At 45.9% G+C, this 26,584-nt stretch overlaps 1 protein-coding gene across 5 annotated transcripts in view; it reads right to left on the bottom strand.

The window, feature by feature from the left end:
- The window catches only part of DNAH5 (dynein axonemal heavy chain 5), a 178,137-nt gene that overhangs the window by 142,503 nt on the left and 9,050 nt on the right, over nt 1–26,584 (bottom strand). For all 5 annotated transcript variants that reach the window (XM_053397140.1, XM_053397141.1, XM_053397142.1 and 2 more), the window contains exons 2-15: nt 22,512–22,646; nt 19,682–19,766; nt 17,423–17,580; nt 16,971–17,192; nt 15,406–15,543; nt 14,025–14,201; nt 12,398–12,511; nt 11,423–11,530; nt 10,358–10,480; nt 9,256–9,471; nt 6,122–6,229; nt 5,469–5,554; nt 3,518–3,839; nt 559–765 (exon numbers count right to left, since the gene is read on the bottom strand). In XM_053397140.1, the coding sequence (XP_053253115.1) occupies nt 559–765; nt 3,518–3,839; nt 5,469–5,554; nt 6,122–6,229; nt 9,256–9,471; nt 10,358–10,480; nt 11,423–11,530; nt 12,398–12,511; nt 14,025–14,201; nt 15,406–15,543; nt 16,971–17,192; nt 17,423–17,580; nt 19,682–19,766; nt 22,512–22,646 (2,199 nt within the window). The remainder of the gene's footprint in view (nt 1–558; nt 766–3,517; nt 3,840–5,468; nt 5,555–6,121; nt 6,230–9,255; nt 9,472–10,357; nt 10,481–11,422; nt 11,531–12,397; nt 12,512–14,024; nt 14,202–15,405; nt 15,544–16,970; nt 17,193–17,422; nt 17,581–19,681; nt 19,767–22,511; nt 22,647–26,584) is intronic.

Here is a 26,584-nt window from a genome sequence, read left to right as displayed (position 1 = left end):
GTGTCAACACGAATAGAAGTTACGAATATTGCAGTTGCTGTATAAGGGATTATTATTATGACCGGAATGTAATGGAAATTAATAAGATTTTGGAACACAGAAATAAGGCAAATAATCCAGCCATCAATTCTAGCACATGGAAAGCCACCTTATCTAAATTATGTAATTCGGTATTTGAACTATTGCTATTAATAATTGAATTATAAATTGGCATTGTTATAATGAGGCTATTATTGAATTGTAATTGAAAAGTAATAAAAATGATTATCAGAAATAAAAATAAAAATTTAGCGACATATAGATAAATTCAGTAGGAAAGACTACATAACAATTTAAACAAGACAGGATTTCAACCTACTGGCACATCCACCTACTGGCACATCCTACTGGAGATCCTTAAAAACTGTTTTATCTCTAAACAGTCATATGTAAACAGCGCATGAAGTAAATTAAAAGACTGCACGAGGGTGGTTTATCCTGGGCATCAGGTATCTTCTTAAACCAGCGAGATGACTTTCCCAGAGATTCAACAGTTAGGTTGAAGAAATCCAAGAATACCTGCAGCTTATTGAAGTTCTGTTTGTAGGAGTCACGTTTCTGTTGAAGTGCAACAGCAAAGGGTGGAATGTCTAGTCCCATGCGTGACATGCACTCTGTTTCCCTTATTAAGGTGAGGATCTCTGGGTCAAAATTGACAAATATTTCTCCTGGCTCTGGAGCTTTCACCAATAACGAGGCCTGAAGCCCGGCTCTAGTTAGGTGGACCTGCAGACAAGAAATGTTACAGACATTACTGTCATCAAGAGGAGCTCACATCTGGCTTTGTCCAAAACTATCACCTTACACCAGAGGTTTTCAACCTTTTTGGGTCCACAGCTCCCTTGACCAACTGCATTCTTTCTGAGGCAGCCCTGTGGGGCTCAGGAGCCGGCAGCCCCTCACCCTTTTTTGAGCACCCTCCCTTGTGGGCTCAGCCTACTCTCCACTCTCCTCTCCTCGGGAGTCCTCCGGGCAGCCGCAATTGTCACCCCGGTCTCTAAACTGCCCCAGCCCCACCCCAAAGAGTGGTGTCTCCTCCCACGACCCCACAGGGGCCTGGGAAGCATCCCCTGGCCAGCCCCAGAGACACTATTCACCTGAGGAGCTTGTAGCCAGGGCTGCTGCAACAAACAGCTGTGCAAGCCTTTGGGAGGCAGAGATGCCAGAGGGCATCAGAGGAAGGGAGGGAAGGAAAGGGAGACAGAGGCCAGTGTTGCCCATGGCACCCCTGATCATCATTCAAGGCACCCCAGTGTGCCATGGCTCACTGGTTGAAAACCACTGCCATGCACAAAAGCAGGCGCAGCCCAATCTAACCATCTGAGCAACTGGAATGCAACCAGTCTCAGAATCCTGCTCTTCTAACTATCTGGAAGCTTTCCATAGACTTTTGTTTTTTGTTTTTTTGGGGTTTCCCCAGCCACTCTGGGCGGCTTCCAGCAAAACATTAAAATACAATAACCTATTAAACATTAAAAGCTTCCCTAAACAGGGCTGCCTTTAGATGTCTTCTAAAAGTTTGGGAGTTGTTTTTTCTCTTTGACATCTGGTGGGAGGGTGTTCCAAAGGGCGGGTGCCACTACCGAGAAGGCCCTCTGCCTTGTTCTCTGTAATTTGGCTTCTCGCAGCGAGGGAACCGCCAGAAGGCCCTCGGCGCTGGACCTCAGTGTCCGGGCAGAACGATGGGGGTGGAGACGCTCCTTCAGGTATACTGGACCGAAGCCATTTAGGGCTTTAAAGGTCAGCACCAACACTTTGAATTGTGCTCAGAAATGTACTGGGAGCCAATGTAGGTCTTTCAAGACCAGTGTTATATGGTCTCGGCGGCCGCTCCCAGTCACCAGTCTAGCTGCCGCATTCTGGATTAGTTGTTACGTTAGATTCCTATAGACTGGCTTGAGGATGAAGTTAGATGACACAACTAGTTGATGCCTTTTACACCATGCACTCGAGGAAGCCATCCTGCATAAAAAATGCAGCCCCAGAAGCCCTTTTCAGTAGCCTAGAACCCCACAAAAAAACTAGAAGAATCCTTAATGCCCGTGGGTGGGATTCAATGATGCGCTCTTCCAATTGTTCTGTCTGCGCAAGCGTTTCAGATTGCCAGATGGAATGATTCCCCTCTCCTCCACCCGAGTGCTGCTATGGGGGTTCTCCTAACACACACACCCAAGTCAATTTATGGGGCCGTAGGGGAGGCGAGGGGGAAAACCCCATTGGGCAAGCAGAAGTCCTTGCACTGCAATTCCACCGATGGGGCTCATTAGGTGAATCCCACCCCAAGTCATGAAGCGGAGGCAACATCTCAGCAAGCTACCGGGCAGTTCTGTAGTTCTATGGTTCTAGCAAACTGCAGTTCAACATTCACATCCAGCAAGGTTGGACAATAAATGGCGCTTGCTACACTTCATGGCGGGACGTGGGTGGCGCTGTGGGTTAAACCACAGAACCTAGGACTTGCCGATCAGAAGGTTGGTGATTCAAATCCCCGCGATGGGGTGAGCTCCCGTTGCTCGGTCCCTGCTCCTGCCAACCTAGCAGTTCAAAAGCACACCAGTGGAAGTAGATAAATAGGTACCACTCCGGCAGTAAGGTAAACGGCATTTCCGTGCACTGCTCTGGTTCGCCAGAAGCGGCTTAGTCATGCTGGCCACATGACCCGGAAGCTGTATGCTGGCTCCCTTGGCCATTAAAGTGAGATGAGCACCGCAACCCCAGAGTCGGCCATGACGGGACCTAATGGTCAGGGGTCCCTTTACCTTTACTTTATACTTCATGGCTACACAACAAGCCCAGCTCTGAACCACTGTTGATCTTGGTTCTCTCCCACAGTTCCTGAAGCAAGGAACCCTATTTCTGTGCTAGCTGTGCACATTCTCACATGCTGTATACTCAGAAACCTTTCACTAAATAACCCATGTGAACATAGGGGGGGGGGAATTATACTGAGTCAGAACACTGGTCCATCTAATCTTATACGGTTTCATCTCACTGATCATGGCTCTTCAAGACCTAAACCAGGAGTCTCTCTGTCCTGCTATCTGAGAACCTTTTAACTCAAGATATAAAAGACTGAACCTTCCACAAGCAAAGTTTATATTATATCACTGAATCCTGGCAGCAATAAACCCACCCAGATTAGTAAACAATCTAATATACTCATTTCTGCTGAGCATTTCACTCAATATAACACATTTTGTGTACTATTGTCACTAATCTACACATTAATGTGCCCACTTGTGTCCACTAGACATTAATGTGCCCATTGTTGTACATGCTACTCAGTTGGAGAACAGCATTGCAAAATTCAGAGAAGTGTAAATTTAAAGGGGACAACTGTGTTTCGGTTTGTGTAGTGTTTCAGAAAGTGTGAATAGCGTCAGCTTGCCTTAAACAGGAACTCAAATTTCTCCCCATCTCTAGCATCAATTCATGCCACTTGAATTCTACTACGAAAACAACAAGGATACCATCTTACCTGTTGAAGCCACGCCCTGTGGTAGACAACCTCAAACTCCAGAAGGACTTTGGCCACCCTGTTGTAGTTGCGGATTATGGACTTGGCTTCTGCTGTCTGCAGAACGAGGGGGTGCTTCTGGAAGAGATCCATGGGTTCCTGGATCCTGTGGAACAGCTGCCGAGCCCACAAGATCTTACCAGCCACGGGAGGAAGGTTGCGCCCCAGCGGTGGGTCGTTCTTTTGCTTGGAGTACAGCTTAGAGACCATCTCAATGTCAAGACCATAGTTTTGAAGTATTATCTTGTATTTCTCATCAATGCCAAGGTTAGGAATTCCTAGTCTGCAAAGACAAAGCATCACCGTCAGGAGAGGTTTGTGAAGACGGAGTTCGTTCATCGGTTTCTCTTCATAGAATCATCGGACAAGGTTGCGTACCAAGGCACTGTCTTGCCAAATACAAGGTGGTTCTTACACCATCAAAACTTAACACAAGAAGGAGGGAGGGGGAAGGAACAGAGGCAAGAAGGGTAACCATGTTAGAATCACTACCTCCTAGTGATTCTTCCAATTGGTCTTCCGGTTGGGTTTTCCCATACTGGCACCCAAGCCACAAAGTTCCCAGGAGAACAATAAAGCACACTGACATGAAGTATTTTGGTTTACGGGTTCAATTAGGCCACAGATTTATTGATTACAGATGTGAGCGGTTTGGCTTCGGCATTGGGGTGAAGCTAGGCTATAACTTGACTCCTGCCCATCTGCAAGTTGTCCACTTAAGGGTACACCACCAATAGGGGGCACCCTATGACTTACATCACATAGGGGCACCCCAAGGAGTCCCTGTAGGGGCTGTGACATGGCCCTAGCCCACGTCCAGGCTTCAGACAGAATTCACACCCCGAATCCCTTTAACAGGATACCCTTACTGAGGAGGGGCAGGCAAAGGCTACAACCTCCCCTCCATCCAAGCAAAGACTTTAAAAAGGTAAAGGACCCCTGACAGTTAAGTCCAGTTGCAGATGACTCTGGGGTTGTGGCGCTCATCTCGCTTTACTGGCCGAGGGAGCCGGCGTTTGTCCACAGACAATTTTTCCAGGTCATGTGGCCAGCATGACTAAGCCACTTCTGGCGCAACGGAACACCAAAAGCAGAGCAGCACATGGAAACACTGTTTACCTTCCCACCAGAGCGGTACCTATTTATCTACTTGCACTTTTTGGCATGCTTTTGAACTGCTAGGTTGGCAGGAGCTGGGACCGAGGAACGGGAGGTCACCCCGTCGTGGGGATTTGAACTGCCAACCTTAAGATTGGCAAGCCCAAGAGGCTCAGTGGTTTAGACCACAGCACCACACACGTCCCCAAAAACAAAGGCTTACCCAATGCCTAACTGCCACTCGAGCCCAACGCCCACCCTTAAAGCTGATTGGCTGAGGCAGTCTCACAGGGGGCAGACCCTAACAATGATGACAAGAGGTGGCATCCTTCTGCCCCCTTGGTCAATAAACCATTGAGACCCGGCTGCCTGGCCACAACGCCACCCACCGGGAACAGTGAGCGGACTTCACAAAACAAGTCTTATCAGTGGAAGCCCTACACAAGGACTTTTGCTTGCAATGGGACTTTCCTACCTCTCCATCCCCGTGAACCCCCCAAAACTGACTCCAGGGGGCACAGGAGAACCCTCAGAACAGCTTACAGGGCAAGGAGGGGATCATTCCCTCTGGCAAGCTGAAATGTTTGGGTAGACAGGACATTTGTCCTAGCATGACTTTGCATTCCACCTACAAAGTTGGAAGGGACCACAGAGGCCATCTAGACTCTAGATGATAAACCCATACGCCATGGGAATTCATGTTCTTTTATCTGTGAGCAACACCTTGAAAAAAAATAACTCAATAATAAAGGATGAAAGGGTTACAGAAGTACTGGTAGTTTCACATTAAATGATTATAAGTAATCATCTTTACCTTTCGAACTTTGTCAGCATACTAAGGGCTCTTTCGGTGTTTGTGATCTTTTCAAAGGTAATATCCATAAATGCCTGTAATTGTTGCTGCAGGAGGAAAATATGAGGATGGAAGATGTTTATTAATTATATTCTAAATTAACTATCACAACGAAAGGGCCGCCTCTTTCCGTATGAACCTACCCAGACCCTGAGATCATCTTCTGAGGCCCTCCTTCGTGTGCCCCCTCCTTGAGAGGTCCAGAGGGCGGCAACACAAGAACGGGGCCTTCTCTGCAGTGGCTCCCCATCTGTGGAATGCTCTCCCCGGGGACGTTCACCTGGCGCCTTCATTACACACCTTTAGGCACCAAGCAAAAACCTTCCTTTTTAACTAGGCCTTTGACTGACATCCTAGGCCCTTTTAAAATGTGGGGGTTAGGGGGCAGTTATTGGGTTGTTGTTTTTATTTTGATTATGTATTTTGAGGTTTCGTATTTTGATTTTCTTCTGTGAACTGCCCTGAGAGCTCCAGGTATAGGGTGGTATAATAATAATAATAATAATAATAATAATAATAATAATAATAATAATAATAATAATAGTTATGTAGGGATGTGTTTATTCTCAGTGACAAGGGTGATCAAGAATAAAATTTGTGAGTATCAAACTTACATGAAGATCATCTGTTTGCTTGCAGAACTCTTCATAGTCTTGATCAAAATCAGTTTTCCTCTGATCTAAAAAATTGTACTGCTTTTTCTTCATGGTGGCAACAATACTCTAAATATAATTGGGAGTGAATATTGTTATAAAGGTGCAGTAATCTCATCAGCTTAGGACTAAACATTTACTTTTTCTCCCCCAGTGCCCAACTAAAAATAAATCTTTCATGTGGGGGTGAGGGAAGCTACGCAGCTTATATTTACAATAGTGTAGCTGATAATGCTAAAACGCAGGCAGCATTCATTAACTAGATAATAAAGTCTTGCACACAAAAAAGGCTCAGCCCAATGAGTTCTCATTTAAAAGCCACATTTCTTTCAAGGAAAATAAATACTCAAACATGCAAAAATGTGCAACACTTCTGTAGAACACACTCTGGTGCAATTATTTATTTTGACAAAGGATATATAGAAGTAGAAACATAGGAGTTGAAACACAACGTCCCAGTGTTCTTTCCTTTCATTCAAAGGCCTTCAGTGAGAAGCAAAAAAGTCATATTCATAACCACAAATCACAGCATTAAAAACCCTGGCGCAAGTTACCTCCCATTGCTCCTGCATTGCCGTGGTCTGTACAAATGAAAGTACAATAAGATGTCTTACTACATTAATAGTCAGCAACTGCAAGGGGGTGAGAGGTCTCTAACGGATTTCTCGACAACCTCAGCAAACTACAATTCCCATGATTCTCGAGCAAAACCTATTACTGTTCAGCTGGTTGAAGACCAATATAAAATGTGTGGCAAGCGAAACACTGGATTTGGGTCTAAAACTCCCTATTTGGGTCTTCTTCTTCCCTTGGGTGGTGAACTATGCAATGCATCGTGTTTTACTATGGGAGGAAATGACCGAAAGCTCCTTTATACAAATAATAACCAATTCCAATGTGAAAATCGGCCCAAGCAGTGTTCCGTAGCACCCTGAGGTGCTTTGAATGATGGTCAGGGGTGCCACAGGCAACATTGGCCTCTGCCCCTCTTTCTTCCCTCCCCTCCTCTGATGCCATCTCACCATAGCTGTCAACTTACAGATTTGAAAATAAGGGACCAGCAGCCTCAAAAATAAGGGATCAGCAGCCAGAATAAGGGATTTTCCAAGCACAGGTATGTTCAACTTCTGAGCCCCTCCAAGCCAAAGGCAGAAAGCCCAGCCAGCAGCCAAACGAAGCCTCAAGCGGTGGTTCCCACAGCGCAGCAACCCGGCAAAGGGGATGCAGCAAGGAAAACCACCGTCACCTTTCCACTGGGAAGCGCTGAGCAAAGGCGAGTCCCCCGGCAACGCGGCCAATTTGATCGGCACAAGGCATGCAAGCTCCACCCCCCAGTCGTTCTTAGACTCCTTATTGGGTGAGCAACGCAGCCAAGCAACACAGTTGGAGCCTCCCTCCTCCCTGGCTGGCAGGGAGGGAGGGAGAGGAGCTGCTTCCTTTGAAACCCGGGAAATTTAAGGGACATCATCAATAAGGGACAGCAGCGGGACACGTGCTGGGATAAGGGAGTTTCCCGCCAAATAAGGGACGGTTGACAACTATGCCTCTCGTGTTTCTGCCTCCCAAAGGCTTCCCCAGTGGTTTGTTGCAGTGGCAGCCCTGGCTACAATGTGCTCCCCAGGTGAATGGTGCCTCTGGGGCTGGCCAGAGGGTGTTGGTTGGCAGCCCTCGCTGTTGGGAATGGACAGACAAGTTGGAGGCCGGGAAAGCAGGCTGACCTTTCTTGTGCTTGCTGTGTGCATCGCCTACCGGGCATCCAGTGCCCGGTGCTGAAGGGGAGCCTTTCCGCCATGCAGGGAGGGCATTGCCCACCGCTGCCTCCCCAATCTTTGGCCAGTCTCTGTCAGGCCGCTAAGGCTGGGGGCATCCTTTTCCCAGGCCCTTGTGGGGCAGTGTGCAGGGGCACCTCTCTTTGGGGCAGACCAGGGTAGTGGCGGTGGTTGCCCAAAGGACTCCCACGGAGAAGGGAGAGGAGAGGAGGCCAAGAGAACCCCCCACAAGGGGAGGGTGTTCAGAAAGGGGCAAGGGGCTGCCGGCTCTGCAGGTAAGGGGGACATAACTGGGCTCCTGAGCCCCACAGGGGTGCCACAGAAAGGATGTGGTTGGTCAAGGGAGCTGTGGACCCAAAAAGGTTGAAAGCCTCTGGACCAGAAGCAAGAGCTCATGACTAGCATTAGGGAATTAATGCATGGAGAAATTTAGACAGGCTTGGTGCCAGCTTTTGGCATACTTAGGCAAGTGTTTGGGTGCAGCGGTCCTGTCATGAGCATGACAGTGGCAGAAAGCTGGAAAATACGGCTCTATGAAACAAATGTCCTAGGCTTAGAGGCCTTGAAACCCACTATGATGATCAAGGAGAATCAGGTGGAAGTGTGGCAGGAAAGGCCTTCCCTTATCCTAACAGCATGCCCTTTCTTATCGCCTTGACAAAATGCAACCTTATCCTAAAATGCATTTTTTCTTAAATTCTGTCCCTTAAGATGTACACCTGAGGATCTCCAGGTTTGTAGGTAGGGACAGTGCTTTGGGGAGGGGATGCTGATGACAACAATAATAATAATGTGCCAGTACTCGAATGTTGATGAAAATGCAGTGGGTGCCAGCACAAAATGGCTGCCTTGGGCAGCAATACAAAGAGCTGGCTGTAGTGTAGGAGAGAGCGAGAGAGCGAGAGAGAGATGAGGTTGGGCTCAACTAAAGGTAAAGGTAAAGGGACCCCTGACCGTTAGGTCCAGTCGCGGACGACTCTGGGGTTGCGGTGCTCATCTCGCTTTACTGGCTGAGGCAGCCGGCATACAGCTTCCGGGTCATGTGGCCAGCATGACTAAGCCGCCTTCTGTTGAACCAGAGCAGCGAACGGAAATGCCATTTGCCTTCCCGCCAGAGCGGTACCTATTTATCTACTTGAACTTTGACGTGCTTTTGAACTGCTAGGTTGGCAGGAGCAGGGACCAAGCAACGGGAACTCACCCCATCACGGGGATTCGAACCGCCGACCTTAAGATCGGCAAGCCCTAGGCTCCGTGGTTTAACCCACAGTGCCACCGCATCCAACTATAGATGATTAAATCCATTTAGGTTGGCATTCTGCATACCTGGTATTTAGTGGCCATCACTTCTAGTCCTTCCATCTTGGAGTCTTGCAAAACTGAGTAGGTTGTGATGGTATCAAAGATGTGCATAATCTTAAGTAGGCGGCGGTGAAAGGTTTCAAATTTTCCAAAGATATACATCTCACTGAAATCGAACTGGCGCTCGGATGGACTCTGTTCCAGTTTTTGTTTGGTCTTGTGGAAACAGTTCTGGTACTCCTTATGAACGTGAGCCAGGAAATAAATAAATAGATGGATAAATGGAATTGGGCACCATGACAAAAATGACATGCTTGTTTACGACACACATGATCAGCAGTATACTAGGTTGCTTTGATACACTGACTTTAGGTATTTCTTTGCGTAAGTCAGAGAGGCTCAGAAAAAGATATATCTCTTGATGAAACACTACTATAGTGGTACCTCGGATTAAGACCTTAATTCGTTCTGGAGGTCGGTTCTTAACCTGAAACTGTTCTTAACCTAAGGTACCACTTTAGCTAATAGGGCCTCCCACTGTCGCTGCGCCATCGCCGCATGATTTCTGTTCTCATCCTGAAGCAAAGTTCTTAACCCGAGGTACTATTTCTGGGTTAGCAGAGTCTGTAACCTGAAGCGTCTGTAACTCCTCTGAGCCCCCATCCCACATTTTAAACTATTCTTATTCTTATTAGGTTTGTATTCTGCCCTTTATCCAAAGATCCCAACATTAAAAGAACATAATTTATGCAGCATAATATTAAAAGCATGATACAGAGTATTATAATAGCATAATAAAAAAATAATCCTAATAACAGCCTCCACCCCCACATTTAACAGGCCAGACTATTTAATGTCCAAAGTCTTGGAGAAAAAGGAATGTGTTCGCCTGGCGCCTAAAGACATGCAACGATGGCACCAAGCAGGTCTCTCTGGGGAGAGCATAATGAATAAGGAATGATTTAAAAATAGTGGGGAAATGTCAGATAGCCTTGAGGACTGCAGTTCTCTCTACACCCACTTTAACCCTTCAGCCACACCCACATTGACATGTGACCCATGCAGGGTCGACCATTGCTCATTGTAAGGGTTAGCTACCCTGTCTTATACCACATTATAAGGTTACCTGCTTAAGTCGTATAGCAGCCTGTATTTTTTCCAGAACTACATCTTGCGGCTGATCCCAGATGGTTGCAGTGTTATTATTGGTGATATAAGCTTTGCAGGCAGTTATCATTTGATTTGTAACCTACAGGTAAAACAAGAAGCATAGTCTCAGTCAGCTTTTTTTGTGAAATCAACAACTGTCTATCCCTGTTTTGGCTTGATCCAGGCCATGCATTTTGCTAAGCGTAAAAAGCAATCCATCTCCGGCTGCTCAGAAATGTAAAGCAAAGAAATTTGGAGGAGCTTGAAGTCCTGGTGATAAGGGAGGAGTCAGCCACTGGATGTCTCCCTCCCCCTAGTGCTTATTTTTCATGAGCTCCCTTGATGCCTCCCCAAACTACTAGGAAAAAGAACGCACAACAAGAGAAATTTCACATGATAAGCATCGTGTGCAGCCATATCCCAAAAAATACATCTAGCTTCAGTAGGCTACCATGAAATAACATATCAACTTGAAAAATATGTCTAAGAGATTTATCAGTGACTCAACGGATCTCCATCCCAAAACTGAACAGATCCTAATTTTGGCAACTTAGCTTTCTACTTTGCATCTTTTCGCATTATTTCTTCATATGCTATATTTTCTACTGAAAGAAAGCTCATTTATCCAGTCATATGATTAACTATGGCTGTGTTTGCACATAATCCTAAGCCACGGTTGCTTTAACCATAGTTTGTTCAAGGAACCATGAGTTGTTTCACAGAAAAGCAAACAAGCCATAGCTTGTTTTTCAAAGCTTGGTTTCTTTTCCTGATGCTCTTGCCTTGTGCATCTGTATGCAAGACTGTTTGGTTCAGATATAATGCCATTGTTAAAACAAGTGAGGTTCAGAAACCAAGAGCAAGCCATGGTTTCACATCATGATGTGTTGCCAGAAAACAAACCATGGTTTAGACATTCAAAACACATACACTTTTGCTAAACAAGCCATGGTTTAGCATTCTAAGTCTTTTAATTGTTCACAATAGCCAAACTTCAGTTCCCAAGAAAAAGGAAATAATTCAGTACAGTCTTTGTACCTACTTTCACAAACAAAGACGTTATCTTCTCCGAGGTGTTATAATAGCGTGAGATACTGTGGATCATTTTGATAGCATGTATGAGTCCTGGAATTGCATCTACCATTGTCACCTGAAATGGCAACATGTCAGTAAGTGCAAATTCTTGTGTGTGTCATTTGGCCAAAGTGATCACTTAATAATATTATTCAACATGGACCAAGAGAGGTATCATTTTGAAGACACAATGCCACATGCTGTTAAAAATATAAGGTTAATAAGCAAAAAATGTAATGTTTGTCTGCATTGTGTATGAAAAGATTTTGCAAAGAGAAGTTTGCATTAGGCAGTAGGTAAATCTAACAAGGAGAAACTGGAGATTTTCCATTTCACTGAGTATGATACTGTAACTGATTACTCATTTCTGGAGATGAAACTTGAGAACTCAGCATCACAGCAGGAGAAAAAGCCAGCAGCTGCAGCAGTAGGAACTTAGCTTGTTGAACAAGTAGTAATAATAATAATAATAATAATAATAATAATAATAATAATTTATTATTTATACCCCGCCCATCTGGCTGGGCTTCCCCAGCCACTCTGGGCGGCTTCCAAAAAAAATATTAAAATACTGTAATACATCAAACAAGTTACTTAGGTTCTCTCTCTGGGAGCAGAGAGAGGCAATTATTGAACTGAATTAAGCGCTTAAAGAAGACTGGGATCCATCACTAGTATGCTTAAGAGCAACGTTTTATTTTGCATTTTGCAAAGTTTATTTGTAACTATTGTAAGACTGTTTTCAGTAAAGCTTTGAAACCCATTCTCGTGGACAACAAATTCATTTTTCTACTCTGCACAAGGGATTTAGTTAGCAGTGACTCTATCTGCAAACAGTTTAATTAAATGTTAGGATTCACTATCATTCGCTTGTGGCCTGGAAACTCCTTTGCTATACAGAAGCATATCTTTATAACAATGATTTGTTTTTTAAAAAACTTACAGGGTCACTGTTGTATAGAGGGTCACAACATTTCTCAAGTGTATACAGATACTTCACATTATCTTTAGCTTCATTTGCTGCATCTGTGATCCGAGTGTCCAGCTCTCGCCAACTCTTGGAAAATTAAAATGCAAAAAAATATATTTTACTTTTTTAAAAAAAACACCACTTTTCTGTCTCAGGTCAAAGAACCACAATAGCTCATCCTGTGAAAGCAATAAGAAGCTGATTCAGACCAGCCTCCCTCAATTTAATTCTTTTCACATCTTTCAATTTAATTCTTTTCACATCTTTACAGTCCCCATCATCTGCAACTATTGGCCGTGCAAGCTGAGACTGATAGGAGTTGTAGTCCAATCCATGCGGATGGCACCAGGTTCAGGAAAGCTGCTCTTATCAACATATATTTACCCTTTGCCTATGAGCTAGGAAATTGCCGCAGGTCAATTTGTATTTAGGGGTATAATTAGGGGTGTAATTTATTAGGGGTATAATAAGACCAAGGATAAGGGACATGGGTGGTGCTGTGGGTTAAACCACAGAGCCTAGGGCTTGCCGATCAGAAGGTCAGCGGTTCGAATCCCCGCGACGGGGTGAGCTCCCGTTGCTCAGTCCCTGCTCCTGCCAACCTAGCAGTTCGAAAGAACGTCAAAGTGCAAGTAGATAAATAGGTACCACTCCGGCGGGAAGGTAAACAGCATTTCCATGCGCTGCTCTGGTTTGCCAGAAACGGCTTAGTCATGCTGGCCACATGACCCAGAAGCTGTACGCCGGCTTCCTCGGTCAATAAAGCGAGTTGAGCACTGCAACCCCAGAGTCGTCAGCGACTGGACCTAATGGTCAGGGGTCCCTTTACCTTTAAGGCCAAGGATATATCATTCATTTTATTGTATCAAAGTATATATCAAGCATAAGGAACATGTAAGAAGCAAGTTAAAGCCTTTGTTTTTCAACAGGCATAATTTGCTGTGCTAATCTTCATGAATTGTACAGCAGTTTTCTATACAGTGGTACCTCAGGTTACATACGCTTCAGGTTACAGACTCCGCTAACCCAGAAATAGTACCTCAGGTTAAGAACTTTGCTTCAGGATGAGAACAGAAATAGCGCTCCGGGGGTGCGGCAGCAGCAGGAGGCCCCATTAGCTAAAGTGGTACCTCAGGTTAAGAACAGTTTCAGGTTAAGAACGGACCTCCGGAACGAATTAAGTACTTAACCCGAGGTACCACTGTATATTTGTAGTAGTGCAATTGTTCTGTTACTGGAATGTTGTACATTATACTATCAGCTCTTTTACATTTTATAAGCTGAGCTGAAAGGCTCTCCCTGTGTGTTACTATATATACGTGTTATTTTTTATTGTTCCAGTCCTGAAATGTACATTTTATTACGAGCTGCCCTATGGGCTAACCCCAATTGAAAGGCTCAGTGCGTGTTGCTATATACAAGTATTAATTTTATAGTATTTTATTGTTCTGTTTATGGAACATGGCACATTTTATTATAAGCTGCCTTGTGAGCTTATTGGGTGGAAAGTCTCTCTCTGTATGTGTGTTTGGAAACAAGTATAGCCTTTAAAGAAAAAGGAACTGGGTTCTAAATCTTATGAACACACCAGCAAACTTACCTTCAGAAGTTTCGATTTAGCAGCCGTAAGCACTCCGAGCACAGCCTTCACATCTGAGGTCTTCAGCTGGTCCACCAGGTAATTAAACTTGGACAGACGTTTCTTCCAGTGATCCAGCTCTGCTCGTGGCCCCAGATCATCTGCTTCCTTCCGCAGCTGGCTATTTTCCGCAATGACCTACAAAACCACACAGGAGGTTATTATCAGGCGAATATGGGGAAAGCTAATTGCTCTCAGTGGACTGTGTGCAATCTGCTGGGCTTTCAGTGTTAACATCTTGAATCTGGTTGTATGCTGAGTCTTAATGCTAAGCAAGCTAGGAAGAAACTGACGGTTTACTTGAGAAATGCACTTTTCTCCTAATGAATTTCCAATAAAACTTCTGTCAGAAAGATACTAGCAGTCAGCAGTCAGCAAGGCCCTTAGTATCATAATGATGAATTATAGGTTTGGGGTTTTTTTAAATAATAATCATCACAATGTATAGTAAACTATTCAAACCTGGAATGCTGTGCCCAATTCTGGACACCACAATTTAAGAAGGATGTTGAAAAGCTGGAATGTGTGCAGAGGAGGGCAACTAAGATGATCAAGGGTCTGGAAACCAAGCCTTATGATGAACAGTTGAAGGAGCTGGGTATATTTAGCCTGGAAAACCGGAGACTGAGAGGAGATATGATAGCTATCCTCAAATATCTTAAAAAGCTGTCACATGGAAGATGGAGCAAGTTTGTTTTCTCCTGCTCTGGAAGGTAGAACTCAAACCAATGGCTTCAAGTTACAAGAAAGGTGATTCTGACTCAACTGCAAGAACTGTCTGACAGCAAGAGCTTTTCGACAATGGAACAGTCTCCCCTGGGAAGTTGTGGAGTCTCCTTCCTTAGAGGTTTTTAGTAGATGTTGCTTGGCCGTCTGTTATGGATGCTTTAGCCGAGATTCCTACATTAAGTATATCTGAAGGAGCGTCTCCACCCCCATCGTTCTACCCAGACACTGAGGTCCAGTGCCGAGGGCCTTCTGGTGGTTCCCTCACTGTGAGAAGCCAAGTTACAGAGAACCAGGCAGAGGGCCTTCTAGGTAGTGGCACCCGCCCTGTGGAACGCCCTCCCACCAGATGTCAAAGAGAAGAACTACCAGACTTTTAGAAGACATCGGAAGGAAGCCCTGTTTAGGGAAGCTTTTAATGTTTGATGCATTACTATATTTTAATATTTTGTTGGAAGCCGCCCAGATGGGTGGGGTATAAATAATAAATTATTATTATTATTATTATTATTATTATTATTATTATTATTATTATTATAGTGGGGTGGACTTGATGACCCTTGGGGTCTCTTTTAATTTTACAGTTGTAGGATTCTACGATTCATCGAAACATCACCTGTTCAATTTGCTTTATCCACACTTTCATGCAGGCCTCTATGCGTTCCAGAGTCTCCGTACTATTTGATGCCACCAGGTAGTCTGCAGGTCCCTTGAGGGTTTTCAGATCATAGGTTTCACACTTCTTCAGATTCACCTAAGCAATATTTTAACCAGTTATTGTTCCATGTATACGTTCAGTAACCCATTCACCCAAGGAATTGTGGCTGTGCACAGACTAACCTCAAAGCTATCATCTCTGCAAAATGTAAGACCCAGTCACTTTGAACTTCACACTGCCCTGCTCTAGACTTCAGCTGAATAAGGTGAGGTAAAGGTAAAGCACCCCTGGACGGTTAAGTCCAGTCAAAGACGACTATGGGGTATGGCGCTCATCTCGCTTTCAGGCCAAGGGAGTCAGCATTAGTCCACAGACAGCTTTCCGGGTCATGTGGCCAGCAGGACTAATCCGCTTCTGGCACAATGGGAAACCATGACGGAAGCCAGAGCACATGGAAACACCATTTACCTTCCCACCACAGCGGTACCAATTTATCTACTTGCACGGGGTGGCGCTGTGGGTTAAACCACAGAGTCTAGGACTTGCTGATCAGAAGGTCGGCGATTCGAAACCCCGCGATGGGGTGAGCTCCCATTCCTCGGTCCCTGCTCCTGCCAACCTAGCAGTTCGAAAGCACGTCAAAGTGCAAGTAGATAAATAGGTACCGCTCCGGCGGGAAGGTAAACAGCATTTCCGTGCGCTGCTCTGGTTCGCCAGAAGTGGCTTAGTCATGCTGGCCACATGACCCAGAAGCTGTACGCCAGCTCCCTTGGCCTATAAAGCGAGATGAGCGCCGCAATCCCAGAGTCGGTCACAACTGGACCTAATGGTCAGGGGTCCTTTTTATTGCCCACGTGACCTGCTTATGAGCTTCCCTGAGGCATCTGGTTGGCCACTGCAGAAACAGGATGCTGGACCAGACAGACCTTTTGTCTGATACCACAGGGCTGTTCTGACATCCTTAGCATATAATTTTCAAATGATGCTCCCAGTAAATGCTGGGAATGGACACTCAAGAAACCTTGGGAGCTTGTCCATTACTTAATTCAAAGAGTAAAATACCATTGGTGCATAAAAGGACCCCTGACCATTAGGTCCAGTCGTGACCGACTCTGGGGTTGCGGCACTCATCTCGCTTTCTTGGCCGAGGGAGCCGGCGTTTGTCCGCAGACAGCTTCCGGGCCATGTGGCCAGCATGACTAAGCTGCTTCTGGTGAACCAGAGCAGCGCACGGAAACGCCGTTTACCTTCCCACTGGAGTCGTACCTATTTATCTACTTGCACTTTGACGTGCTTTCGAACTGCTAGGTGGGCAGGAGCAGGGACCGAGCAACGGGAGCTCACCCCGTCATGGGGATTCGAACTGCTGACCTTCTGATCAGCAAATCCTAGGCTTTGTGGTTTAATCCACAGCGCCACCCGCGTCCCACCATTGGTGCATACTTCACAACTATGTCCTGTTTTAAACACCTATGCACCCTGCTCAGCTAATATTCTTCTAATACAAAAACAAGAAAGTCTACCTTCTCCATCAGGCTCTGCTGAGCCCCCGAAAGGACACTAACAAATCCCTCTAGAGAAGCAATGAAGTCCTGCTTGATGTTAGCCCCTTTCTGTGGTCCACTCGACTCTCCCCAGCCGTAGTTCATTGTCTTCAGAGCTGGGATGAAGATATCAGACAGCAACTGCTGTACACTGTTCAGTAAACCCCCATGAGCTGTATCCATCATGTTGAAAGCCACTTCCTGGCAACAAAACAGAACAACACATCACATTGTTAGCTTGGGGCTTATTATACGAATGAAAAGAACACTGAGGACTGGAGCCTTGAATGAGGAGATCAAGCATGCAATCCCAGTCTGTTTTGCTTGATAAATGGCAAAGTGAAAATCAAACTCGAGATGGACACAGGACAGTTCCCCTACATGCAATCATAAGTGCTCATGAATGTGACTAAAAAGCGGGACATACTCACTCGATTAATATTTTCCACAGTGATTGGTTTGGATGGGTTAGTTCTGATGAAGAAAACGCATATGCCGGTTAAAGCGACATCTTTGCCTTCTGTCACAAATAATTTAGGCCCTTTGCTCTTAGCCGAGTGAGGGATAGCTGCCGTAGAGCCTCCATGTCCTGGAACATTTCAGGGGGGGGGGACAGTATCAGTGCAGCCAACTGAACACTATGCTCTGGTTATCTCCTGCTTGGACTACTGCAATGCGCTGTACATGGGGCTACCTTTGAAGGTGACCCGGAAACTGCAACTAATCTAGAATGCAGCAGCTAGACTGGTGACTGGGAGTGGCTGCCGAGACCAGATAACACCGGTCCTGAAAGACCTACATTGGCTCCCAGTCCGTTTCCCAGCACAATTCAAAGTGTTGGTGCTGACCTTTAAAGCCCTAAATGGCCTCGGTCCTGTATACCTGAAGGAGCGTCTCCACCCCCATCATTCAGCCTGCGCACTGAGGTCCAGCGCCGAGGGCCTTCTGGCGGTACCCTCACTGCAAGAAGTGAAGCTGCAGGGAGCCAGGCAAAGGGCCTTCTCGGTAGTGGCACCTGCAGCGGGTTGGACTAGATGAGCCTCGTGGTCCTTTCAACTCTGCAATTCTGTGATTCTGTAACCCAGGCATCCGATGGACATTATCCATCTCTGCCTATGCATGTAGCAAACAGAACAGGTATGGGAACAAGCTGCACCTTTCAGCCCCAAGGAAGAAGAAGACAGCTGGTGTGCTCTGTGGGAGGTGCAGATGAGCCTCCCGTTGCTTATAATGTCTTCGATACTATTTTCATATCCGTATCATACTTTTAAAGTGTCCTTTTACCACTTTAACAGTCATGTAGAATCCCGGGAATGGTAGTTTGTTGAAGATGCTGGGAATTTTAGGTTGGGGGGGCCAGCACCCTTAACAAACTACAGTTCACAGGATTCTTCCAGAGAAGTCTGAGAGTGGTGGTCTAAACCACTGAGCCTCTTGGGCTTGCTGATCAGAAGGTCCACGCTTCGAATCGTCACAACAGGGTAAGCTGCCGTTGCTCTGTCCCAACTCCTGCCAACCTGGCAGTTCAAAAGCACACCAGTGCAAGTAGACAAATAGGTGTTTCCGTGCGCTCTGGTTTCCGTCACAGTGTTCTGTTGTGCCAGAAGCGGTTTAGTCATGCTGGCCACATGACCCAGAAAGCTGTCTGTGAACAAATGCCATCTCCCTTAGCCTGGAAGCGAGATGAGCGCCACACCCCATAGTTGCCTTTGACTGGACTTAACTGTCATGGGGTCCTTTACTTTTACTTTTTACCTAAGGGTGCTCTAAATGTCTGGATGTGAGCTATGAGAGGGCATCCAAAGACCATGGGGCAGGGAATAAAGGGTTTTAAAGAACCGTTTAGTCCCTACCAGAGAGGAATGGCAAGCCAAGCTGATGGACTACACCGAAATGGCAAAATTGACTGGAAAGCTCAAGAACCAAGAGGACAAAAACTTTTTTTAAAAGAATGGGGAAAAATTATAATGTATTCCAGAGACCACTGTATGTTGAATGGTTTCTTTAAATGTAAAGGTTCATCATTGTTCCACCCGATGTGTATGTCTTTAAGGGGCCAGAGCAAAATAACGAGACCCAGCTTTACAGCTGTGAAACATAGCAGGTGCTGCTGAGTGGTATTGATTAAGCTGTGTCAGCAATTGGGTGCAGCATATAAGGAGCAGCATCTAGCTCTCCCATTACCCTGGGGGATGGGTTGGTGGTTGGGTCTGGTTTGGTTGTTGCTGTATTTAGTGTATAAGGAGTTTTTGTTTTTGTTATTAAAACCTTGTTTAAGTTATTTTTTAGTCCCTTTTTAATGCATGGTCTCCCCAGCAAGCTCTCTGCAGTGCTACTAAACTGCAAATAGCCAACACCGGAAGCAGACGAAATCATTAGCAGGGTTTAATTCCCACTTGTAATGTAACAAATACTGTGGATAATATGGATGGATACATAATATAGATTATGGAATAATACTGCATTTGTAAATGTTGACCCACGAAGGAGATGGGGGAAAGTCTTGAGATTCAGAGCAATCTCTAGATATGGACATGCATTTGGATTGTTGTAAATTTATATTTGTAAAATCAAATAAAAATGATTTCAAAAAAATAAAATAACCTTTTAAAGAGCACATCCTGTGTGTGTAAAGAGCTTATGGGTTGTATCTTTGACTCCTAAAGAAGTATGGGCAATACTTTCCCTACCTGTTTCCGATGCTTCCATCTCTTGATAGTAGAACATGATGTGACGAAAGCCACCAGCAACGAAGAATTTATCAATACGCTCTATCTGTTAAAAGTTCACCATTTGTAGTTAACAATTCAAAGTTAAATGTATATCAGTGCCTTGCTACGAGAAATAGCAAGAGCTAAACATGCCCATGTGCCAGAATATTTGCATGCACTTGCAGAGAGTATGGAAATCAGGTCTTTCAAAAACCTGCACATGCTTTCAACACCTTGGGGGCCTGTCTGCTCTTTCCAGGCACGGGTCTGTGCTCAAAAGCTCTGTGCCCAAGCAGTTTATTTTATTTTATTTGCACCAGAGCTTTCTCTGCGAAAACCCACTCTTTGGTGCTCCATCGGAGCAAACATCATGTTTCCCACAAATTGCTGTTTCCTCCGATTGAGCTTTAAAGAGCGGGTTTTCACAGGGAAGCTACAGGGTGAAAAAGAGCAGAGCAAAGGTTAGTGTGGACACAGCCGTGGAGCAAGCCGATCAGGCGCCTGGGGTGGCGCACATGCCCTGTGCCCAGGGGTGGGGCCAGCCGGGGCAGGACATTCCGCAGGGCCTCCAAGGAGTCTGCCTGGCTCCTCCCACTCAGCCACCCTACAGCTGAGGGGGAGGTGGCGGGTGGACCGTTTGGGGCAGCGCAGAGCCTGTGGGCTTCCAAGCCACCACATCACTCCCAGGAGAAGAAGAAGAAGAAGAGTTTGGATTTGATATCCCGCTTTATCACTACCCGAAGGAGTCTCAAAGCGGCTAACATTCTCCTTTCCCTTCCTCCCCCACAACAAACACTCTGTGAGGTGAGTGGGGCTGAGAGACTTCAAAGAAGTGTGACTAGCCCAAGGTCACCCAGCAGCTGCATGTGGAGGAGCGGGGAAGCGAACCCGGTTCCCCAGATTACGAGACTACCGCCCTTAACCACTACACCACACGGGTTCTCAGAGAGACGTGTGGCTCGGGCACGCTGCAAGCCCTGCAGTGACTGCCGCCCGGCATTGTGTCACCCCCCTCAATGGTGACACCCGGGGCAGACTGCCCCCCCGCGTGCCCCCTTCCCCCACCCCTGTGTGAACAAGCCCTGATAGTGTAGATGAGTCTGAAGTTTTAAGCTCATTCCAGGCACAACTAACTGCACACGGGTCAACGTTGCCCGATGGTGTGTGACCAGGAAATAATTGGGGAGGTCTGAATTGCACTTCCCTGTGCTCTTGTGTGCTCTCATGGGAAGGGATCGTACCACAGGATCTCACAAGGAGAAGAAGACCTTAAAACAATGGTTCTCAACCTGTGGGTCCCCAGATGTTGTTGGACTACAACTCCCATCATCCCTGAGCTCTGGCCTTGCTAGCTAGGGGTGATGGGAGTTGTAGTTCAACAACGTCTGGGGACCCACAGGTTGAGAAAGGCTGCCTTAAAAGGTCTTGCCCACAAGGGTTTGGGACTGTTTTGACACCTGAGGTCACTGGTTGATAGGATGTCAGGGACTGGCTGGCTGAGGAAGAGCAGTAGGAGCCACCTGCCCAAGATGGCGACTTGGACCCCAGATCATGGTGGTGGGGCTCTGAGGAGCAGTCTGGGGTGTGCTAGAAGCAGAAGGTTTGAGCAATCAAGGGGCGTCAGGAGGAGGGCCTTCCAGGACAGGATTAGAGGCTGAAAGTCACAGTGTGAGTGCCGACTCAGACAGAGAGAAGAAGAAGAAGAGTTTGGATTTGATATCCCGCCTTTCACTCCCTTTAAGGAGTCTCAAAGCGGCTAACATTCTCCTTTCCCTTCCTCCCCCACAACAAACACTCTGTGAGGTGAGTGGGGCTGAGAGACTTCAAAGAAGTGTGACTGGCCCAAGGTCACCCAGCAGCTGCATGTGGAGGAGCGGAGACGCGAACCCGGTTCCCCAGATTACGAGACTACCGCTCTTAACCACTACACCACACAGAGAGCAGTCAGACGTTGCCCTTGCTACACAACAGCAGGTCAGCCCCAGTCCTGCTGGTTCTCTTGCCAGACAGGCCCACAGGGAGAGCTCACCGAACTCAATGCAGCTTTCGTCTGCTCGAGAAGAATCCAAAATGAGAGGCTAGAGAGGGAAGGGTAGGGCTAGTGGTCAATTTTAGCAATGTCCCAGTTAAATTAATACAAGCCGGAGGACTCTGCTGTGTTATTTTCTGCTAATAAAAAGCTAATTGCCATTTCATGCCTCCAGTTCCTTCCTGCCCTGTGGATGACCTGGGCTCGCTTGACAACCTCTCAACCTCAATTGGCACCTTAGAAATTATGGATTTTTGAGAGTGGTGCAGAAGAGTATTAATCCAAACTCCCCTTAAATATAACAAAGCCACAGCCCCAAGGAGCCTCAGTTGGCCTCGGGTAGCCAAGGTGTCCGGCTGGCTACAGCAAGCCATCCGTCTTGGAAACGGCTCTGTAGCTTTATGACATCCTCACACTCACAATGTGATTTGTACCGAGGCATAAACTGCCGTCCTGGAATCCTAATAGGATGAAGGGTGATCTATAAATATTTTAAATTATGTTCCTGACTCACTAGGATCATCCGTTTCCAGGAAGATGACCCAGAACTGAGCAGGAGGAGAGGAGGAATGCTAAAGCATCAGCAGAAGCAATAAACTGGCGTACAAAACATCTGAAGGGATTTCTCGAAAACCATTTTGCTCCATTTACAGTGAAGCGAGTGAACATTTGGCGCACGCCAACTTGCATGTTCTTAAATGCATCCACAATCAACATGGCATTAAATCCTTTCTGCTCCCAGCAGGTTTCTGCCTTCTGAAGCTACAGCCATTAGCCTACCTGATTTCCTTCAAGGATTGCATCTTCCACTTCAGCCTTCTCTAAATTCACGCAGGAAGCAACAATCGACAGGATATAATCATGCCTGCCATCCAGGTGAGCACGCTTGGCCTCTTTTTCTTCCTTCAGCTTTTGCTGGAAGGACAGAATTCCCATTAGTACCTTAGAGGGAACTTAGCGTTTCTTTCCAGGCCCTACATTAGAAGCCCAAAAATTCCCGATGCTTGAAAAAGCAAAAACTCCATGTGATATTCTTGGGGGAGGGGGAAATCTTACTGTTCACTGGGTAGGGCCGCAGTCATATGTAAGTTCCTTCGGATTCATTCAACGGGAACTTTCCCCCAAGTATAAATGTGTTATGTTATGTACTGAAGTTCTCACCCTGGGCAAGCAGGGGGATACTGCGGATAGTTTTCACTCAGGTCCACATATGTAAATAAAGGATTGAAAGTGACGTTCGGTGATTGGACAGTTACAGAAAGTGGTTACTGTTGCATTGTAGTGGAGCTCTATATAAGCAGGCTGGCTGAACCCTTCAGTTCTGTTCTGTTCTGTGAATAAACAAGAGCTGTTTGAAGAATCGCTGTGTCGTCTGATATGTTCACCCACAACTTAACACGTTATATGAAAGGCTGCCTCTGAAGACGGTTCGGAAACTTCAGCTAGTGCAGAATTCAGCAACCAAGTTGCTCACCGGAGCAAGACGGTTTGAGCATATTACACCGATCCTGGTCCAACTGCACTGGCTACCAATTAGTTTCCGGGCCCAATTCAAAGTGCTGGTTTTGACCTATAAAGCCTTAAATAGCTTAGGACCGCAAGGACCGTCTCTTTCCATATGAACCTACCCAGAACCTGAGATCATCTTCTGATGCCCTTCTTCATGTGCCTCCTCCTTGAGAGGACCGGAGGGTGGCAACACAAGAACGGGCCTTTTCTGCAGTGGCCCCCATCTGTGAAATGCTCTCTCCATGGAAGTTCGCCTGGTGCCTTCATTATATACCTTTAGGTGCCAGGCAAAAACGTTCCTTTTTAACCAGGACTTTGGTTGATCTATACCCTTTTAAAATGTGGCTTTTTTCGGGGGTGGATGTTATTGGGTTGTTGTTTTTATTCTGATTATATATGTTGTGATCTTTTCTGTGAACTGCCCTGAGACCTCCGAGTATAGGGCAGCATATAAACTCAATTAATCATCATCATCACATCATGTATAGAATTGGGCTTTGAAGCTGTCAAGGGAGATAGGAATGCAGATGGACTCCAGATCCCCAGGTGGAGGGGGGTTGGTCCGCCCCAGGTTTCATCCCTGAGGGGGGATGACATCGCCGCCCCGTCCCCCTGGGACACTCGCTACAGGCAAACACACACACCCCCGGGATGCTTGGCACTCACCATGGGCGGCAGCCCCCTGGGACACTCAATGTGGGCGGCACCCCCTACAGCAGCTAGCCCCGCCCCCATGGTGGCTAGCCCCACCCCTGCAGGAGGCTAGCCCCGCCCCCAGGTGCACAGCATGTGTGCCGCACCAGGTGCTTGAGCAGCTAGCTCCGCCTCTGCAAATTCCATCAGCCCCAGCCAGCATGGCCAATGGTCAGAGGTCATGTGAGTTGTAGTCCAACTACCTCATGGTGCAATGAATCAGTGTGTCTGGCTGTTAACCGGAAGGTTGGTGGTTCGAGCCCACCCAGGGACAGCTGTGGGCAGGATTCCTGCAACCCTACAATTCTATACATCTGGAGGGGCACATAGGCTTTGCCACGTACGCACACGAAGGGATTGGTTATACACTGTTTTCCTGACAGCTGAGCCGACAGAATGATTTCTCCGTTTATTTCCAACGGATTCCAAAACGCCTGCTTCTCAAAATGAGATCTAAGCGGGCTTTCGATTGTTGCCCAAATGAGCCATGCATCATTTGACTTCCTGAGAACGTCCTCGCCATGGGGTTGGAAAACAAAAGCCAATCATTTGATAAAAGCAACCTGAAAGATGGAGAGATCTCATTTCACCCGGGCAGCAAATTGCCTTCGACCGTTTGACAATAGCAGCAGCAGCTGCCGGAGCTGCTAAGCAACAGGTTACCCAAGCTGCCACAAACAAAACATTACAAAGGGGGTGTGCCAGTCTCTAGTCTCAGGCTATCGTTTTCGGTCGTGGCCCAAGCTTCAGAAAGCCAATAGGAGTGACGCAGGGGGGTGTCTTTGCATTCAGAAAAACATGAGAAAGGATATCACATTTAAGAACTAACATACTGTTCCCCTCAGTGGATGGCAGGAATCCTGACAAAGCCCACAATCAGCAACATGAAAACAACAAAATTCTCTGTAGTTTTTGGGTTTACATTTAGTTACCATGGCTAATAGACCTATTTCACTTATAACAAAAGGCTGCAACTCGCCAATGAAGGTACTGAGACAAAAAGCAATCCATCATGAAATAAATAAGACTGCAATATCAGCTCATGAATCACAAGATACGGTATTATAAGGATTCCAATATACTCAGCTCAATCCATCACCTACGTTAAATATCTGAAAACAAGCCGTCATTCCATATCTAAAGACCTTCTAGAAGACGCGGCGGTCTTTACGGTGGGAATTTTTCCCATTCAAAATACATAAATCATCAGAGCCCATAATGGGCGGAAGTTTAATTCATGAGGTAATAATAATAAATTATGCACTAATAATGATCTGTCACTCTTCTCCAAATGGAAAAGGCAAAAGGATTTTTAAAAATAAATAAGAGAAAGAGAAGAAGCTTCACGCAAGAAAACAACCATCTATCTGTTCTCCAGGAACTTTTTACCTCATGTTAAAACAAGAAAGTTCTAAGCAATCCTGTGCTTTCTCTGTGTGTGCAATCATTTATCATCTTTATCGTTTTGAATCAATAAAATGGTTGTTTTGGGGTGTGGAAGGGTATCCTTTTGGATTCAGGATGTAGAAGGGGAGATTTAGGACTAAGAGGCCCAAAAGAGCATCCCTACCTTTTGTGATGCCCATCCCCCACCCCAGCTACTGGTTTTTGAAGAATACAAGAGAAAATCACATGCCCATACTTTCATTTGCAGCTCATCCAGACCTGTGCTTTCCCCCAGGAAAACCCAACCTTTACTGCTGAATTGGAGCAAACACCAACTGGGTTTTCTGCATATTGACATTTGCTCTGATTTAGCGCATATTTTCTTCAATTATTATTTTTATTTGGACCATTTATATATCGCTTGTAGTTAAACAAAACTCTTAAGTGGTTTACAGCATAGGTCTTAAATACCTTAAATAAACAGCAAATACCAAAACAAAAAAGAGAGAATTTCTACGTTCTATAAAACTTAACTAAATAGAGCATCAAAATAAACATTGCCACATAAAAATCAGCTGCAAAAAAAATGCAAGGAAAATCCATAGTAAAAGACTAAATCCAAGCATCCTCTAAAGACCGGGAAGCAAAATAATTAAAAATGAAAATGAGCTTAAAAGTATAAATTCCACCTTTAAAAAAAACCCAAAACAAAACCTGATTCACAATGAAGCAAAAGAAAATCAACTCATTCTTCCCCACCACCATACATCAATCAATCATCCCATTAAATGCTGATTGTTGAGCATTCGTTCACATTTGTTCTCCTGTGCATTCCACCACATTTCCCCCTCACTTTCCTTACTGCAGAGGATTCAGGGAGGGAAGTAGGTTTGTTGCCCAAGAGCACAGAATCCACTGGTGTTGCACAACCAGAATTGGCTGGTATGCAGTTCCCAGCCGCAAAACAGCGAGGGTCTCTGGCGCTTACCTTCAAAACTCTGCTGACGCTTTGTTTCCAAAGTTGTCTCTTCCCACTTCTGAACATTTTGCTAGCTAAAGTTCACCAACAGTTAATCGGAAGCCAACATTTGCTTTGTTGCTCCAAGTCCCTTAGTCAAAACTTTTGGGGCGCCAGGATCTCTGGCTAGGATTAGGTGCCTTGAAAATTGGTTTAGATTCCGGAATGTGGCCAATGTTCACAGCTAAAACAGATTGTGAACAGAACCTGGCCCACCCAGAGAAGCCACCAGGAGCTCTAGAACTCA

The sequence above is a fragment of the Podarcis raffonei genome, chromosome 7 (genome assembly GCF_027172205.1).
Source record: "Podarcis raffonei isolate rPodRaf1 chromosome 7, rPodRaf1.pri, whole genome shotgun sequence".
In the NCBI taxonomy this organism is placed as follows: domain Eukaryota; kingdom Metazoa; phylum Chordata; class Lepidosauria; order Squamata; family Lacertidae; genus Podarcis; species Podarcis raffonei.
The sequence above is the reverse complement of the archived record's forward strand: the minus strand, read 5'-3'. Positions and strand labels throughout refer to the sequence as shown.